The sequence below is a fragment of the Bubalus kerabau genome, chromosome 6 (assembly GCF_029407905.1).
Source record: "Bubalus kerabau isolate K-KA32 ecotype Philippines breed swamp buffalo chromosome 6, PCC_UOA_SB_1v2, whole genome shotgun sequence".
In the NCBI taxonomy this organism is placed as follows: Eukaryota; Metazoa; Chordata; class Mammalia; order Artiodactyla; family Bovidae; genus Bubalus; species Bubalus kerabau.
Window position 1 is genome coordinate 15,095,900 of NC_073629.1, and position 20,052 is coordinate 15,115,951.

The 20,052-nt window shown below is 42.6% G+C and overlaps 1 protein-coding gene across 2 annotated transcripts; it reads right to left on the reverse strand.

Annotated features, from left to right (window-relative positions):
• Positions 1-13,105: 13,105 nt before the first annotated feature.
• TSACC (TSSK6 activating cochaperone) lies at positions 13,106-20,017 on the reverse strand. Of its 2 annotated transcripts, none has more exons than XM_055583977.1 (4): positions 19,945-20,017; positions 19,013-19,072; positions 14,802-14,924; positions 13,106-13,386 (listed from the first exon to the last, which is right to left on the reverse strand). In XM_055583977.1, the coding sequence occupies exons 1-4, from the start codon at positions 19,961-19,963 to the stop codon at positions 13,169-13,171; spliced, it is 420 nt and encodes a 139-aa protein (XP_055439952.1). In that variant the 5' UTR covers positions 19,964-20,017; the 3' UTR covers positions 13,106-13,168. The 2 variants fall into 2 exon arrangements, with proteins under 2 accessions (XP_055439952.1, XP_055439953.1); XM_055583978.1 differs by lacking the exon at positions 19,945-20,017 and adding an exon at positions 19,705-19,937.
• Positions 20,018-20,052: the final 35 nt, after the last annotated feature.

A 20,052-nucleotide genomic window follows, 5' to 3' on the forward strand; every position in this document is an offset into this window, starting at 1 on the left:
TTTCCTCTAAGTGGGTGGTTCTGAAATCCATTTCATGAGGCTCCTCAAAAGGTCCTGTGAGACTGAGCAAGAGTCATGTGCCATGGTAGCTAACTGAATGATACATCTTTATATCATCTTTCCCCTTCTTCTCTCTTTCACGCCGCTTGCTTTGCGTATCATTTCTCTGGATCAAATTCCCAAATAAACTACCTGCATGAAAATATTTAATTCTTGCTTTTGGGAGAAACTGGCTAAAACAATTGGTCCCAGACTAGAATGGGATTTTGGAGCTGTATCACTCTTTAGTCAGATGGCGAAAAGGACTCCATTGCTGGTAATTCCTGGTGTATGATCGCATCAAGATGACTACGATCCTCAGCTGTGGTGGATTGGGATACGGTAAAAGGTGAAGTGATAGGCATTTGTGATAGCTATGAGCCTTGGGATGGGGGCAATGGTAATTACGAGGATTGGCTGGGTTTTACCTGTTGTGAAAGCCTTCAAAAACAGAAAATTAGAGGCTCAGGTCAACCAACTAACAACTCAAGGTATACCATGCAAGTCAGAGAGCCTCTAGGAAGACTCTCATCTAAGCCACAGGGCAGACAGTGAAAAAATCAGATATGGGGTGTAACTGAGGGTAGCACAACAGCAGAGGAGACTGAGTGCATAGCATCAGCAGGTCTCCTATGTCGGAGTCAGGACCCTGAAGGGAAAAGAGTAAGACTAAAAGACCCAGAAGGAGACATCTGGGGATGCAGGAACCTGAGAATTCTGAAACTCCAGGTTGACCTGAACACTCCAGGTCAGCAGAAGCAACCCTCTTCCCTTGCAGATTAGCAGCATCATCAAATACTTAAAGGATAATAGGATGGTAGTTTTGTTCAGATTAAGTGATGGATACACAAGAATTCATATATTATTAATTTGTCTGGCTCTGGCAGAAGCCAAGCAGAGTAGATGAGAATGAGTTACCACAAATTTAACCACATGGTAGCCCCAATCATAGCGGCCACACTGACTGTGCTATCTTCACCAGCCAGCTTCCAGCATCGACATGTGACTGTTGGTCTGGAAAGTGTGTTCTCCATCCTCCTTGGTAAGGATGGGCAAAAGCAAGTGGCCTTTATAGGGGAAGGACAGCAGCACATCATCTCCATCTCGCCACAAGATCATATTAACTCTCCTGCTCTCTAACCAACAGTCTGCAGGAAATCCAATTGTCTTGACACTGCCCAACACATGCCAGTCCACTGGATTGATGATGTACTACTTGGACTTGATCATGAAAGATGGTAAGTGGCTTAGTAAGACCAGAAGATTCAGGTTCTTGGCTGTACAGCTGTTAGCAAACTGATGCCCTCTTGGACCCTTGGAAGTTCTCCTTTCCTTTCATTGCTCCTACCCAGGACTGTAACGTGCAGCAAATCATTTCTCTGCCACCAAGGGCTTTTTAGCTAATAGATATTGTCTAAGAATCACGAGGACCAAGTAGCCTCTATGCTGTGTTAGACCCCAAACAATGATGAAGAACTCTCCCTGACATATTCTTTGTGTCCACAAGACTACTTATCCATTCACAAATCTTAACTTAGGAATGTATGTCTTGTTTCCAAGCACCTATCCCCATACCCTAGGTTAACTATAATATCCCAGTGGCCCCTCTGCTGTGTGGAGTACAGCTGTGAATGCTTCTGGATCATTGCCCACCCAATCCCATTCCCACTGGTTTAATCACCACTGATCCGCTGATTATATATGGAGCCTCCTGCTTCATTTTTCAGTCTCAAGATGCCTTCTCAGTTTGGTGGGCACTTTTTATTCCCTCTGTCCTCCAACACTGACACACTGAAGAAACTTTAAGGGGTCCAATAATCTGAGGCATGCCAGAACATCTCCTCTGTAAAGGACAAAGAGCTGAATTTTGTATCTCCTACCACTATGACCAATCTAGATAGCATATTCAAAAGCAGAGACATTATTTTGCCAACCAAGGTCCGTCTAGTCAAGGCTATGGTTTTTCCTGTGGTCATGTGAAAAAAGCTGAGCACCGAAGAACTGAAGCTTTTGAACTGTGGTGTTGGAGAAGACTCTTGAGAGTCCCTTGGACTGCAAGGAGATCCAACCAGTCCATCCTAAAGATCAGTCCTGGGTGTTCTTTGGAAGGAATGATGCTGAAGCTGAAACTCCAGTACTTTGGCCACCTCATGTGAAGAGTTGACTCATTGGAAAAGACTCTGATGCTGGGAGGGATTGGGGGCAGGAGGAGAAGGGGACGACAGAGGATGAGATGGCTGGATGGCATCACCGACTCGATGGACACGAGTCTGGGTGAACTCCGGGAGTTGGTGATGGACAGGGAGGCCTGGTGTGCTGCAATTCATGGGGTCGCAAAGAGTCCGACATGACTGAGCAACTGAACTGAACTGAACTGAACCACTAAGAAGAGTAGTAACTGGCAGAACTCTTTAGATTTTGATGGCAGCCTATTCCACACATGGGAACTTTGCTCCACACCATTTATGAGGTGACTTGAAGGGCTATTAGTTTTGAGTGGGGTTCAAAGCAAGAGAGAGAGAGCTGTACAGACATCCAGACTGTGATTGAAGCTATCCCATCTCTAAAGCCACATCACACACACACAAACGCAATGAATCCAAAGGTATTTACAGTGGATTAGAGTATTGGAGAAGGAAATGGCACCCCACTCCAGTTTTCTTGCCGGGAAATCCCATGGACAGAGGAGCCTGGCAGGCTACAGTCCATGGGGTTGCAAAGAGTTGGACACGACTGAGCGACTTCACTTCAGAATATTGTAGAGAGTCTCTAGAAAACCCCAGTAGAACTGTTAACACAGACTCGAGGTTCTGGAGCAAAATTCTGCCAAATGTGAATGAGAATGACTTGTCATTTGCCAAATGGGCTATAAGGCTTGAGCACAGACCCAGCACTGACTATAGGACATGGAGACTATTCAGCTAGAGCGGCTCATCTTGACTGGGCATTATCAGATCCGTTCAGTCATAAGATGGGGCGGGCACTGCAACAATCCACTGTACGGTGGGGAAGTGCAGATTTGGTATTAGGCCTGAGCAGATCAGAAAGACGCTTGGTAATTGATTACATCAAGTGGTGGACCAGATTGTCTACGCCCTTTGCTCCAGTGCTTTTCCCCTCAGCTCATATCTATGGCCTCACGGAAAACTTTCCAGGACAAACTGACAGAGGAACAAAAACTCAGGTCTGATTTTGAATACATCCTGGATAGTTGATATTAATGTACTTGATAATACTAAAATATTTACAGTGAAATTACATAATATATGCAACTTGTTTAAAATATCACGAGGAGGGGAAAGAATGGGACAGGCCATGCTTGAGGAGGGAGTGGCCATGGTTAAGCATGAGTTAGGGATAGATGAGAGTTCATATACTATTCTATTTACTTAGGTGTACATTCTAAATTCTTTTTTAAAAATTTTTATTTATTTTTATTTTTTGGCTGCACTGGGTCTTTGGTGCTTGTGCAGGCTTTCTCTAGTTGTGGTGAGCAGGGCTTCACTGTAGTGCTGGGCTTCTCATTGAGGTGGTTTCTCTTGTTGCAGAACACAGGTTCTAGGTGATCGGGCTCAGTAGTTGAGGCTCTTGGGCTTAGTTGCTCTGCTGCATGTGGGATCTTCCCAGATCAGGGATTGAACTATTGTCCCTTGCATTGGCAAGCAGATTCTTATCCACTGTGCCACCAGGGAAGTCCCCTAACTTCTTTGTCAGTCAAAGTTAAGAACAACTCAGTCTGGTCCAGAGACGGGTCAGCACGATACACTGAGGTTATCATGAAACACTGGGCTGCTGCTGTACCACAGCCTTGTTCAGGGGTGGTCCTAAAGGACACCAGGCAGGGAAATACATGGAGGGCCAGAGCTTTGAGCATCACACCCAGTTGTTCGCTTTATATGGCAGAAGTGGCCTGAGGTTGAGTATACATGGAGTTCTGGACAGTAGTGGTGAATGGCTTGGCGAATTGATCAGGGGCCTGCAGGACAAAAGCTTGGAAAATCAGAGACAAGGAAGTATGGGAAAGAAAACATTGGTGGAAAAGAATTAGAGTGACTTCTGTTTCCAGTAATCACATTATGTTCCTAATGGTGAAGCAAGGGTTACTTGGCTTTTTTTTTTTTTTTTTTTTTTTGCCATGTTTCACAGCATGTGGGATCTTGTTTTGTTTTTTTTTTTAATGTTTATTATTTATTTTGGCTGCGCTGGGACTTAGTTTTAGCACACTGGATCTTCCACCTTTGTTGTGGCTGAGGCATTTGGATCCAGTTTCCCCAACAGGGATTGAATCTGGACACCCTGCATTGGGAGCTCGGAGTTGTATCCACTGGACACCCAGAGAATTCCCGGGCTCTTTCATTCTTGAACATGTTTTCATCTAAGACTATCTTAGCTTTTCTAATCAAAGCTAAGGAGAGTAAAGTCTGAAAGTAGCTCTTCCTTTCATGGAAGTCTTAACCTTGTTGTGCCCAGAGCTCTGTTCTCTGCCTCTTCATTCCTTAGCTCCTTGTTTTGTGGCTTTCAATATCATTAACACACTGATGTCCATAGAATTTTAATCTCCTCCCCACTGCATTCAAGTCATGTATCTACCTGCCTGGCGGACATTTCCACTTAAATATGTAACAGGCATCACAAATTTCACACAGTCAAAACCTTCCTTCTGTATCCACCCCTTTTATTCCTTTTCCAGGCTTCTCCATTGCATCATTCCAAGTGTTCAGGTCAAAAATCTAGCATCATCCTTGACTTCTCTTTCTCTCACACATCATACCTTCTATCACCAAATCCTGAGAGCTATACCTTCAAAATACATTCCAACTCCAAACATTTTCACCACCTCTGTAGCTATGACCCTGTTCCAAGCCACCTTCACCTCTTATCTAGATTATCAAATAGTGTCCTCCTCCTCCCTTTACCTCTATCAATTTTCAACTCAGCAGCTACAGTCATTCTGTAAAAATATATTTCTGGGATTTCCCTGGTGGCCCAGTGGTTTAGAATCCACCTTCCAATGCAGGGGCTCAAGCTCAGTTCCACTAAGTTTCCACATGTTGAGGGGCAGCTCCGGGGCAACTAAGCCGCGAACGGCAACTAGAGAAGCCCACGTGCTGCAACTGCTTCATCTAGAGCCAACACTCTACAACAGAAGCCCTTGCAGCGCAACTCAGACCCAGCACACCCCAAAAAATAAAGGTATTTCTGACCACATGACTCTTCACAATCCTCCAGTGGTTTCCCATTTCGCTCAGCGTAAAAACCAAAGTCCTAAAAATATCCTGCAATGCCCTACACGTCATCTGGGATTCTCATCCCTCTCTGACCTCACCTCCTTCCACTCTTCCTTGCAGTGATGTCACTGCAACCATTTTGACCTATCTGTTCTCCCAGAATTCCAGGCACTCCTCATAGCCTTTGCACTTGCTGTTCCCTTGGTCTGTAATGTGCTACTCCCATATGGCTCATTCCTTCTCTACCTTCCCATCTCTGCTCAAATGCTACTTTATCAGTAAGACTTCCACTGCCTCCCACAATCTCTCCCTTCCCCTCGTTATACTACACCAAGGGTTTTCACACGCTGATTTCAGGACCCCTTTCCACCCTTAAAAATTGAGGACCCCAAACAGATTTTGTATATATCTTTCAATATTTACCTTGTTAGAAATTAGAACATTTAAAAATATTCATGTATTCATTTGAAAACGAAAGCAACCTCATGTTAACAAATATTTTTAATAAAAATATAGTATTCAAAATTAGTGAGAGCAAGAGCACTATTTACCTTTTTCAGTTCAATTCAGTCGCTCAGTCGTGTCCGACGCTTTGCAACCCCCATGGACTGAAGCATGCCAGGCCTCCCTGTCCATCAACTCCCAGAGCTCACTTAAACTCATGTCCATTGAATCGGTGATGCCATCCAACCATCTCATCCTCTGTCATCCCCTTCTCCTCCTGCCCTCAATCTTTCCCAGCATCAGAGTCTTTCCCAATGAGTCAGTTCTTTGCATCAGGTGGCCAAAGTATTGGAGTTTCAGCATCAGCATCAGTCCTTTCAATGAAAACTCAGGATTGATTTCCTTTACAATTGACTGGCTTGATCTCCTTGCGGTCCATGGGACTCTCAAGAGTCTTCTCCAGTACCACAGTTCAAAAGCATCGGTTCATTGGTGCTCAGCTTTTTTTATGGACCAACTCTCCATACATACATACATCAGATATCCATACATGACTACTGGAAAAACCATAACTATGACTAGAAGGACCTCTGTCGGCAAACTAATGTCTCTGCTTTTTAATATGCTGTCCAGGTTGGTCACAGCTTTTCTTCCAAGATGCATGCATGTGTGTGCGAAAGTTGCTCAGTCACGTCCAACTCTTTTTGAGTCCGTGGGGTCGCAACCAGGTCTCCCACATTGCAGGTGGATTCTTTACCAAAGGAGCAAGTGTCTTTTAATTTCATGGCTGCAGTCACCATCTGCAGTGATTTTGGAGCCCAAGAAAATAAAGTCTCACTGTTTCCATTGTTTCCCCATCTATTTGCCACGAAGTGATGGGACCAGATGCCATGATCTTTTTACCTTTTTACCAATCCCTTTAATGTCTGGCTTAATAGAAAAGTAACTGGATTCTCATATCTGTTTCCAATCTGTTGTGATCTCACATTCCTGTCGCCTCTGGAAGATCCCACTGTATACTGAGAGAATGAGAATGCAGGCAAATAATGTCTTAGTATTACTTATTACAAAAATTGTCTTGATCTCACAGACCCCCTAAAAGGGTTTTAGGAACACTCAGGAGTCTCTGGTCCAACTTGGAGAACTATATACTATATTTTAATAGTTCTTATTGTCATCCAACATAACTATTTACTTGTTTTCTTACTATCAGTCTCCCTGCACTAAAATGAAAACTCCATGAGGTGGAGACTTTGTTCTGTCAACTGTTCTATCCAGCTCCAAAATCAATGCCTGCTACAGGCATTGTGAGAGGCACCAGTAAATGAGTGAATGAAGAAATGAAAAAAAAAGGAACAACTGTTATCATTTTTGGGATTATCTCATCATGAAGAATGCAGAAATGCTGTAAAACACCTCATTTTTAAAACAATTCCATTGATGAGTCTATCCTAAGTCTGAAGTACCTATCAAACAGATAAAATAATGAACCACTTGTGATCTATTTCATCCACACCCCAAACAAGGTTCTTTTGAGGCAAACCACAAACATCATCTGCATAAGTTTCTGTATGTGTCTTCAAATATACCGATCTTCATTTTCAAAATTTTATGATGAAAATATTCAAACATACATAAAAGTTGACTTTTTTCCATGAAAACTCATAGATTACCACTACCTAAATTTTATAATAATATTTTATTCTATTTGTCACATAAGTATCTTCCCATCCTTCCATCTTTTTTTTTTTTTTTTGGATGCATTTCAAAGTGAGTTGTAGACATCACTAAACCCTTCCGTATGGACATCATTGCTGCTACTGCTGCTAAGTCGCTTCAGTCGTGTCTGACTCTGTGCGACCCCATAGACGGAAGCCCACCAGGCTTCCCCGTCCCTGGGCTTCTCCAGGCAAGAACACTGGAGTGGGTTGCCATTTCCTTCTCCAATGCATGAAAGTGAAAAGTGAAAGTGAAGTTGCTCAGTCGTGTCCAACTCTTCATGACCCCATGGACTGCAGCCCACCAGGTTCCTCCATCCATGGGATTTTCCAGGCAAGAGTACTAGAGTGGGGTGCCATTGCCTTCTCCGATGGACATCATTAATTAGAGATTAATATTTGTTTAGTTTCTTTCTTGTTTTTTATTTAATTTTTAAATTTATTTGGCTGCACCGGGTCTTAGTCGCTTAGCTGCATGTAAGATCTTTAGTTGTGGCATGGAACTCTTAATTGCAGCATGAAGAACTTAGTTTCCTGAACAGGGATTGAACCCGTGGTTCCCTGCATTGGGAGCTCAGAGTCTTAACCACTGGACCATCAGGGAAGTCCCTACAGTTTTATCTTTTTAAATTAAAATTTACATCCAATGAAATGCACAAATCTTAAGTGTATCATTTGATAAATTTTGACAAATGCATACACCTGTGTAACCCAACCCTATATCAAAATACAGAGCCATCAAACAGAAAGTTCCCTTTACCCCTTCCCAGTCAATTCTTATTCCCACTCCATCCCCAGAGGCAATTGTTGTTCTTAGGTTTTCTTCCATCGTATATTAATATTGCATGTTTTAGAGATTCAAATAAATAAAATGGTACAATGTATGCTCTTTTCTGCAAGATGTCTTTCCCTCAGTATAATGTAATGTGTTTGAGATTCATTCACCTTGTTGCATGTATCAGCAGTCTGTTCCTTTTTATTGCTAAGTAGCAATGGCACCCCACTCCAGTACTCTTGCCTGGAAAATCCCATGGACAGAGGAGCCTGGTAGGCGGCAGTCCATGGAGTCGCGAAGAGTCGTACATGACTAAGTGACTTCACTTTCACTTTTCACTTTCGTGCACTGGAGAAGGAAATGGCAACCCACTCCAGTGTTCTTGCCTGGAGAATCCCAGGGACGGGGGAGCCTGGTGGGCTGCCGTCTATGGGGTCGCACAGAGTCGGACACGACTGAAGCGACGCAGCAGCAGCAGCACTCTATTGCTTGAATGTAACAGTTTATCCTGACTTGTCATTATGAAATGTCACTCTTCATCTCTGGCAGTATAAATTTGTCTTGAAGTCCACACCATCTGATATTTATTCAGCCGCTCTAGCTTTCCTCTGCTGTTAGCATTGTAGTTTTTTTTCTTACCCATTTACTTTCACCAAAAATATATTTTTACAAGTAAAGTCTGCCTTATTGAGATTGACTCCTGAGTTCTTCCAACACAGTTCTTAAACAGTTTCTTTCTACCTGATACGATAAGATATTCCAGGTCTATCTTGTATTTTTCCTGCCAGAGAACTGGAAATAGTCATTTCTTTAAGAAATTCTGCTTCCTTTAGTTGAAAAAAGTGGCACTTAAAGGCTATATTCTGGGTGCTAGGGGTATTCATTGCTTCAGAGTTGATCAGTTCTGGGGCCTTTTCAGTGAATATGACTTTCTGAGAAAGGTGCTCAGTGTAGACTCACTTTATTGCATGTGGATGTCCAGTTAACAGTTTAGAAAACACTATCCTTTCTCCATTGGATTGCCTTTACTCCTTTGTCAAGGATCAATTGACTATGTGGGTCTATTTTTGTGTTTTCTCTTCTGTTCCACTGATTTGTCTTTCATCAATACCATACTTGATTAGTGTAGCTTTATATGAAGTCTTGAAGACTTAGTAAGTCTTCCTCATTCTCTCCCCTCCTCCTCCTCCTCCTCCTCCCTCAATAGTGTACTGGCTATGCTTAGTCTTTTGCCTCTTCATATAAACTTTAGAGTCAGTTTGTCAGTATTGACAAAGTAATCTGCTGGGATTTTGATTGGGATTGCATTGAATCTATAGATCAAGATGGGAAGAACCGACATCTTAACAAGACTGAGTCTTCCTTTGAGACTTCTCTGGCAGTCCAGCGGTTAAGAATCTGCACTTTCAATGCAGGGGATGTGGGTTCCATCCCTGGTCAGGAAACTAAGATCCCACATGCCAAAAAAAAAAAAAAAAAAACAACTCCCAAAACCCAAGATTGAGTCTTCCTATCCATGAACATGGAATACCTTTTCATTAAGCATGATTATAAATTTTTATTGAATATATTTGACAAAAAACATTGTGTACATTTGAGGTGTGTGTGGTATGTTTGTTATGTTACTTTTGATATCTTATGTTACTTTTGATATCTTTATATTTTATACTATGATTGCTGTTGTAGTTATACTTACTATATTACATAATTATGGTACAATACTGTTGTCTATGTTCATTATAGGGTACATCCAGATCAGTAAGGCTTCAGTTTAGTTCAGTTCAGTAGCTCAGTCGTGTCCGACTCTTTGCGACCCCATGAATAGCAGCACGCCAGGCCTCCCTGTCCATCACCAACTCCCGGAGTTCACTCAAACTCACATCCATCGAGTCGGTGATGCCATCCAGCCATCTCATCCTCTGTCCAGCCTCATCCAGCCATCGTCCCCTTCACCTCCTGCCCCCAATCCCTCACAGCATCAGAGTCTTTTCCAATGAGTCAACTCTTTGCATGAGGTGGCCAAAGTACTGGAGTTTCAGCTTCAGCATCATTCCTTCCAAAGAATACCCACGGCTGATCTCCTTCAGAATGGATTGGTTGGATCTCCTTGCAGTCCAAGGGACTCTCAAGAGTCTTCTCCAACACCACAGTTCAAAAGCATCAATTCTTCGGTGCTCAGCCTTCTTCACAGTCCAACTTTCACGTCCATACATGACCACTGGAAAAACCATAGCCTTGACTAGACAGACTTTTGTTGGCAAAGTAATGTCTCTGCTTTTCAATATGCTCTCTAGGTTGGTCATAACTTTTCTTCCAAGGAGTAAGTGTCTTTTAATTTCATGGCTGCAGTCACCATCTGCAGTGATTTTGGAGCCCCCCAAAAAAAGTCTGACACTGTTTCTACTGTTTCCCCATCTATTTCCCATGAAGTGATGGGACCAGATGCCATGATATTCGTTTTCTGAATGCTGAGCTTTAAGCCAACTTTTTCACTCTCCTCTTTCACTTTCATGAAGAGGCTTTTGAGTTCCTCTTCACTTTCTGCCATAAGGGTGGTGTCATCTGCATATCTGAGGTTATTGATATTTCTCCTGGCAATCTTGATTCCAGCTTGTGCTTCTTCCAGCCCATTTACTACTTATTGAAAGTTTGTACCCTTAAACAACATCACTTTTTTATCCCTCCACCCCCATCCCCTGATAACTACCATTTTACTTTGTGTTTTTTTAGATCCCATAAATAAATGATATCATACAGTACCTGTCTTTCTCTGACTTCTCTCACTTAGCATAATGTGCTTGAGGTCTATGCATGTTGTCACAAATGGCAAGATATCCTTCTTTCTTATGGTTGAATAATATTCCATTCCATACCACATTCATTTTCTGAAGGGCATTTAGGTTGCTTCCAAATCTTAGTTATTGGGAACACTGCAATAAACATGGGAGTGCACTTCTCTCCTCAAAATACTGTTTTCACTTCCTTTGGGTATATACCCAGTAGTGGAACTGCTGGGTCACATGGCATATCTATTTTTAATTTTTTCAGGAATCTCTCTATTGCTTTCCATAGTCACTGGACCAATTTACATTTCCACCAACAGTGTTTAAAGGTTCCTTTTTCACCCACATCCTCACCAACAACTGTTATCTTTTGTCTTCTTGATGCCATTCTAATGGGAGCATAACTTTTAAAATTTTAAGTGTGAATGGAGAGATCACTGGCTAAGGGAAGAGGGGACCCCATTCAGATCTTACTCAAAAATTGCATTTTAATGAAGATGATGAGATGATGAAACAGACATACTTTCAGACATAACATATCCTTTCTCTTTCCAAGCAGTTGGTTTTATGCACAAATGTCAGAGCCTCTTTCTAAAATTACTTTATTTCTCTTTTCTCCACAAATAATAGCTTAATCAAAAATTTTCAATCCCCAACCCCAATTCCTCAAGCTTCACTTCAGCCTTATTCCTGCTGTCTTCCTTTTTTTAACTTTATTTTTAATTGGAGGATAACTACAGTATTGTGATGGTTTATGACATACATCTCTGCTCAGTCTTCCTTATTCATACACAATAAAGAACTCTCTCTGGAAGCAGATTCAAGATGGCACTCACCTTCTCCTGTCAGACCAAGTCATGCACTCATCTTCTCCTGTGAGACCATCAAAATCACAACTAGCTGTTGAACAACCATCGAGAGGAGGACACTGGAACCCAACAACGGCAAAGGACTAGGAGTCCCCAGAGAATTTTACTTTGAAGGCCAGCAGGATTTGACTGCAGGACTTTCACAACTGTTAATTGGTTATACCCCAATACAAAATATTAATAAAAAGTTTTTTTAAAAAAAGAAGTCTCTGAAAAACCATTCAAAGAGTTGAAGCCAATGTGAAATTCTCTTCTCAATCACTGCTTTCTCACTTTCTTATCTCTGAATTCAGGCCTAACTCTCCTTTTATCTTCTCCACATTCCATAGGAAAAGAAGCTTCTGGAAAAAGGACGTAGTCTCAGTCTCAAGAATAATTCGCCAACACAAGTGTATAAGAAAGCGGTGATCTAATGTAGTTCAAATGACTAAGCCAACCTCTGGTGTCTGCTTCTCAAACACTGAAAATATGTGGCTGGATTTGAACCTCCATGAAAGCTAAACTGATTTCCCAACTTAGAAATTTCAGGATGCTGTCGCTTGGTGCTTCAAGCTCGAGACTAGTCCCTCTCTACAATATAGCTAAGATCTACCCATTGCCTGTCTTTATATCTAAACCCTTTATCCAGACCCTGGTAGTTCCATAGGGGCCTCTCCACTTCCATCCTCCATCCACCCCAAAATGTTTTGCCCATTTGGTATCCTTTGCTACCTGAAAGCCTCCAATGGCTTTCCAGTGCTTCAGATAAAATCAGAGCTTCTAACAGTTGTTAGCAGAACAATTCTCCAGGGAAAGCTGTTCTATTCTCAGCTGCTCCACATTCTGCTTCACATCACATTCTACATTCTGGGGGTAAAAAAACCCTCTTTTCCTAATTTTTGAAGACTTATTCCCCTAGCTCTAGGTTTTTGCCCAAGCTTTCCAACTGACATGGAACTATCTTACTTCATCTGTCTAGGCCATCCAATGTAGCTCCTTCATCAAGTGGCAACACTTCCTCTGGCAAGATTCCACGACTGATCCAGTATCCTACTAACCTCTGTCTCTGAACTTCCATTCCCTCTTAGAGTATTGCTAAATTTTACAATGAACTGTCTTTTCTGCTTTGCTAGATAGTAAACTCCCTGCCCACAATTTCTCTCTCTTGTAATATGCATCCCCAAGTGCCTTGTACAGCGCTTTGCACTCAGTGAGCACTTAATACGATCTTGTAAACCAACCAACCACATATAGAATATATAAGCCCAGATTCCATCAACGGTTTACTGGGAAGAGAGCAGGGAAAACATACACAATAACTTTGTTCCACAATTCATTTACTGAATTGGGGCAGGTGACTGAACAATAGATTGCGAGATAAGGCTGGGAGAGAAGAGTTCTTGTTTTCTTTCCCAGGAGCCAGTTGTGTCATGGATGCTTGTAAATTTTCCAAAATAGCCATCTGTTGTTGGGCGAGCTGGGTCTGAAGCTGGAGATTGGCATACATACATTCTAGGAGTCCTAGGCATTCCTTGGGCTTGTGGTCAATACCTGAAGGAAGAGCAATGGAGGTGCAAAGGGGACAAAAGAGATTTTATAATTGTACTGAGATGGGAAAGGTTCTCATAAGAAGACCCCTCTAAGCTTTCTGGGCACAACTCAACCCAGATGCAACTATGCTCAACTGTCACCTTCTCTATGAAGCCTACCTGGCCAGCCTATTTGAAACCAATACACTGGAATTTATTACTCACTCCCTTGCTTCACTTTTCCCCTTAGTACTTACGATTATTTGGCGTAAATTATAATTACTTATTTAATTGTTGGCTAATTCCCCCTTCTAGAATGTAAACTCCAGGAAGGCATGGATTTTTGTCTGATTTGTTCACTTGTGTGTCCCCAGCATCTAGAAGGATACCTGTCATGTAAGTGTTCAACAGATATTTGATGAGTGAATGAAATGGTTTGAGATTGAGGCCTAACCTCCCTTTCAAGAGCTCAGGAGATACCTCAGCTTTCTTCTCTCTGACCTGACACAGTAAGTCATCAGCAGTGACTCGAAATTCTTCCTGCTTTCTAACTTCAACCAGTCTTGCTGCACCCATTTTTTTTTTGCACCCATTTTTAATGTTTTTAACTACATTATACACATCAAGCTCTGCCAGTTAACCCTGGCAGTTATTTATACATTGTATATTCATTGGTCTTGACTTCTTTGTTAAACCCTGAGGTCCTCAAACTCAGGAGTTATGACACTCTAGGAGATCAGTCCTGGGTGTTCATTGGAAGGACTGATGCTGAAGCTGAAACTCCAATACTTTGGCCACCTCATGCGAAGAGTTGACTCATGGGAAAAGACCCTGATGCTGGGAGGGATTGGGGGCAGGAGGAGGAGAGGATGACAGAGGATGAGATGGCTGGATGGCATCACCGACTCGATGGACATGAGTTTGAGTGAACTCCAGGAGTTGGTGATGGACAGGGAGGCCTGGCGTGCTGCGATTCATGGGGTCGCAAAGAGTCCGACAGGACTGAGCGACTGAATTGAAGTGAACTGAACTGAGTGCTCTGTTTGGCTTCCCACAGGTATGCTAAACACGCACTGATTTCTCTGTGGGAGGATGAATAACTGAAATGCAAAGAAACTGAGCTAATAGTTACTATTTCTTTCCCTAGTCACTTTTTAACTAACATTACTAAACAAGCAATGAAAGTCTTATTTCAGTCCTGCCAGTCTAATAAAGGCATTAATAAGCAAAACAAACAAACAAATGAACTCGTAAAATCAGGAAGAAAATGAAATCAACAGAACTGAATAATCAACAAACTACCAGCGAAAAATCTAAAGGTGCCTGGACCCAGAGGTCAGCACCAAAATCAATAAAAGAAAGCTCCAGCCACCTCGTCCATAAAACCCTCCCTGTTGCTGAGTCTATTTGGGAAATCCACCCTGCCTCCTTCCTTACCTGACGGCAACTTTGTTGGCAGGATTTTCAGGAAAGTGACTGGTGGGGAACTTGCTTGAAGATTAATAAAGCTGGGGGAGGGTTTGGCTCGACAAAGAGGCACAGTATTACCCTCCTCTTTGGCTGGAACAAAATCAGAGACAACTAAGTCAGAGTTCATCCTGACAAGGGACAGCCTAATTAGAATCCTGCATCTGGTCTATGAATTCAAAGTGCTGAGGCCCTGGCCTGAATGTCTCCAAAGAAAGTTATATAAGACAAAAAAAGAAACCACAGTGAGACTAAGGGAAACCAAGCAGAGATGGGATAAGCTAAAATCTAATTTGCTTACATTTTACAAGTTCTTATTGATCTGTGCTACACGCTGACTACTGCACTGAATACTAGAGCATAAACATGACTAAGACATGGTTTCTTAAGGTGTTTAATACCTAGTTAGGAAGACAAATCAGACCCTGGTGAAATGGTGATATAGCAACACAGGACATAAACAGTGAGTCTGATAGTCTTGCGTGAAAATAAGTCCTTTTATCTTTTAGTTATACTGAAATGTGATTAAATGTAAAAATGAATGTTTTTGAAAGGGCGGGGGAGAGGTATCAACATGAGTACAACAGACAAAGAAGACTCCAGGCAGGTGGAGGATACTTCCTAGACCTTGAAAACACGAAGCTTCGGATAAGTGGAAAAGATAATTCAAGTGGAAGAAAAAAAGACGGTATGAGCAAAGACAAGGATGCAAGAACGTGGCTAGAATGATAAGGAGCCCTAGGAAAGTGGCCAGAATTAGGGTGGGGAGAGTGGGAAAAGCAGGATGGGTCATGGAAGACCCTTTCCAATATAAATCTGAGACTCTCTCAGAAAATCACTGAGATTTTTTAGGGTTAGAAAATTTGATACAATTTTTAATCAATACATTAGGATTAAAATGGGTTGAACATGGAAGTTCTTAATGGGGAAAAATAGATTACCTTTGGCAAAAATAGTTAAGTTAGAAGGAAATTTTGATTTGTAGGAAGAAAATGACGAGTGTTATAAGAGACATATGTTATTTCTGTCTACTGAGCCACCCTTCCTCTGAGAAGCTACTTGTTCCCCAGATTCTAGGTCATACATACATCAGGCCCCTCTCCCTATTCCAACAGGAATGGACATGTGACCCAATATAGGCCAATTGTGGTAGCCTATCCCACTTGGCAACTGGGACTGATCCAAGGGGCAAGCACATGAGGCAAACTGGGCTTGTCATGCCTTGGGACTGATAGGTAGATTCTGTGTCCAAGCTTGCTTTCCTCAATTTGCTCTGCTCGGAAGATGTAAAGCTGGGGTCAATGAAAGCTAGCAAATTTGGCTAGCATGCTTTAAGAAGCAGGTATAAGCAAGAGATTAGAGAGAAGAGACAGTATAAGAGAGAGAGAGATAGATGGGCAGATAGCTACAGGCACTGAATCCCCAGTTCCAGTCCCTGTGGTCCTCATCACTCTTATTCATTCTTATTCTCCAGCTATCTCATCAACCCTCCCAACTGCACAAGCATCTGAATTTCCTTTTTCACTCAAGGAAATCTGAGTTTCAGTAATGTCATATTAACATAAATCACATTTTGGACATATTGGATATGAGATGAGACAAAGCAGTCCAAACGCCTAAAAAACAGCCAAAGAGATGGCACTGAGCTCAGGTGAAAGGTCAAACTTCCACACCAGACACAAAGAGGTGATGAAGGAGCTGCAAGAATAAATTAGCTCTCCCAGGTCAAAATCTGGGAGAGAAACCTGGACCTTTGGGGAACTCCTTCCCAAAGTTTGCAAGATGAAAAGGAAGTGGTAAAGTAGACTGAGGAGGGCTTCTCTGGTGGTCCAGTGGTTAAGAATCCACCTGCCAAAGAAAGGGACCTGGATTGGATCCCTGGTCCATGAGGATCCCACATTCCTCGAAGCTACTAAGCCCGAGTGCCACAACTACTGAGCCCACGCTCTGGAGCCCGGGAGCTGCAACTACTGAAGCCTGGGCACCCTCGAGTCTGTGCTCTGCAACAGGGGAAGCCACTGCAACTAGGGAGTAGCCCCCACTCGCCACAGTTAAAGAAAGCCCGTGTGCAGCAAGGGAGACCCAGCACGGCCAACAGTAAGTAAATAAATAAAAATCAAAAATAAAAAATCCAAAGAAGAGCAATGGATGGAAAGGCAGACTATCTGGCTCCATGAAAGAATTAAAGGGATCAAGACAATGGAAATCCACAATTCACTGTCATAATAAGATCAAAGAAGATAGAAAACTCAAATTTACTCATTCATATATATAAGAGATAGCTTAGTGCTTCTATGTATCAGCCACTGAAGATGCTACAGTGCATTAAACAGACATGGCTGCTATTCTCAGGAAATGACAGTATTACACTGTAGACAGTGCATTTTCTACTGAACTGTAAGGTTTGAAGAGTACATTACACACAGTCCATATTAAAAGAACTATACTGATGACTAGACAATGTATAATAGAGGATGAGACTGGGGAGCAGCAAAAGGAAGAACAGAAAAAATAAATATAAAAAGTGATTTACATACATTACATTATACATTTCTAATACTGACCCTATGAAGTAGGTAGCCTGTGGAAAATTCTTCAAGAGATGGGAATACCAGACCACCTGATCTGCCTCTTGAGAAATTTGTATGCAGTTTAGGAAGCAACAGTTAGAACTGGACATGGAACAACAGACTGGTTCCAAATAGGAAAAGGAGTTCGTCAAGGCTGTATATTGTCACCCTGTTTATTTAACTTATATGCAGAGTACATCATGAGAAATGCTGGACTGGAAGAAACACAAGCTGGAATCAAGATTGCCAGGAGAAATATCAATAACCTCAGATATGCAGATGACACCACCCTTATGGCAGAAAGTGAAGAGGAACTCAAAAGCCTCCTCATGAAAGTGAAAGTGGAGAGTGAAAAAGTTGGCTTAAAGCTCAACATTAAGAAAACAACGATCATGGCATCCGGTCCCACCACTTCATGGGAAATAGATGGGGAAACAGTGGAAACAGTGCCAGACTTTATTTTTCTGGGCTCCAAAATCACTACAGATGGTGACTGCAGCCATGAAATTAAAAGATGCTTACTCCTTGGAAGGAAAGTTATGACCAACCTAGATAGCATATTGAAAAGCAGAGACATTACTTTGCCAACAAAGGTTCGTCTAGTCAAGACTATGGTTTTTCCTGTGGTCATGTATGAATGTGAGAGTCGGACTGTGAAGAAGGCTGAGCGCCGAAGAATTGATGCTTTTGAACTGTGGTGTTGGAGAAGACTCTTGAGAGTCCCTTGGACTGCAAGGAGATCCAACCAATCCATTCTGAAGGAGATCAGCCCTGGGATTTCTTTGGAGGGAATGATGCTAAAGCTGAAACTCCAGTACTTTGGCCACCTCATGCGAAGAGTTGACTCATTCGAAAAGACTCTGATGCTAGGAGGGACTGGGGGCAGGAGGAGAAGGGGACAACAGAGGATGAGATGGCTGGATGGCATCACTGACTCGATGGACGTGAGTCTGAGTGAACTCCGGGAGTTGGTGATGGACAGCGAGGCCTGGCGTGCTTCGATTCATGGGGTCGAAAAGAGTTGGACACAACTGAGCGACTGATCTGATATGATCTGAAGTTAGGAAATTTGCTTAAGGTTTTTCAATGAGGCAGTGCTGGAATTAAATCCAGGCCTATAGACTCCAAAGTCATGTTCTTTACCACTGCACAATACAATCCCTGAAAAGAGCTAGTTCACTTATGTTCAAGTTAAGACAGTACAGACCTCTCAGATAATCTATCCCACCTACAATTAAGTGAATAAGCTCTGGAGTCAAATGGTTTCAGGCACTTCCCTGGCCACTAGTGGGACTGTCCCACTCAGTTTGATTATCTGTTCACTCGAGTCAATAGTATGTCTTCTGTCCTAAGTATTAAGAGGAGATGCAAAGGAATAATAATACACTTTTCAACTTTTAATTACTGAGTATCTACTATTTAATAGATCCAGTTCTAGGCACTAGGAATACAGGAACGTTCCATTTAGTGGGAAATGCATAACAAATACAAATACTTTCCGACTAAGTAATAGGAAAAAACCATACATACAACTAATTTCATTTCCCCAAAAGCCGGGCAATTAAGAAGGTCTGGTTTTAAGGGAGAGGAAGCAGGGCATCTGACACACACCTCTTCTGTTAGTAGGATGACTAGGAAGCTGCTCCATCTGAACACCCTCAGGTGTGGTGCCTGGGGAAAAAAATCATAGTATCTCATGACCGACAACCCATCTTACTGTTTTATTATTAACAATTTAAGTTCTCCCCAGTAGAGCTCAGGCTGTTCCAATTTGGAGAGGAAAAAGTGTGAAAGGATGTACTGTCTTAGTTTATGGCCAAATAGAAGTAACTGTTCTTGAATTGTTTTTGGTCTCAGGCCCCTTCCTTTAGTTTGGAAAACAGCTATTTCCTTTTTTTCTGGACAAAACAGTACTTTAACCACGCCTAAACCTTACGAGTCTCCTATGAACAGGCAAATATTCCGTGTTCTCTCGTTTTAACTTCTGTAATATCAGTCCTTTTCTCATTCTGTTAGGCTATTTTAAAACTCTTGCTCTCCAGCAACTCTAATGAACCTGCAGTTGAGGCGATGAGGAGGGCAAGGGAGGGAATGGGCGTGGAGAAAGAAAATCTTGAGAGCACTACAGGGAACACTTGAAAAAGTCTTTTGGATAGGACAACTCGGGGGAAAACTTAAGCCACCTCCTGGTACCGCTGACAGCCTCAGATTAAAGCATGTGCCTAAGAAAGGTTAAGTCCACGCACAGCAACGAGTCAGAGACAATAAACCACAATTCCCAGCATGCCAGGAAGGATAGTCACCTCTCAGCCCAGCCGGATTGGACTACAACTCCCATTTCACCCGGCATCAAACCGGCCAGGTCTTCTCTCAACAGCCGGTTTAAGTCCCGCCCCTCTATCGTTCCCCGTTGCTAAGGCTGGAAAGAAAGCGTGGAAACTGCCACGCCTTTCTTGACCTTCGCGGCCCGAGAGAAGCCTAGACGCCAGAGTTTAATGACCTCATCTGCAGTGTTAATCGAAAGCCTCAACCCCAGCACCCACCCTTGTTGTTGATACACATGCGCAGTGGCGTGCCGGCCAACTGCCGGAGCCTCGGCGCTTGCGCTGAGGTTCGCGCCGCACGCGGCCGGGAGCGGCCACCCTATTGCG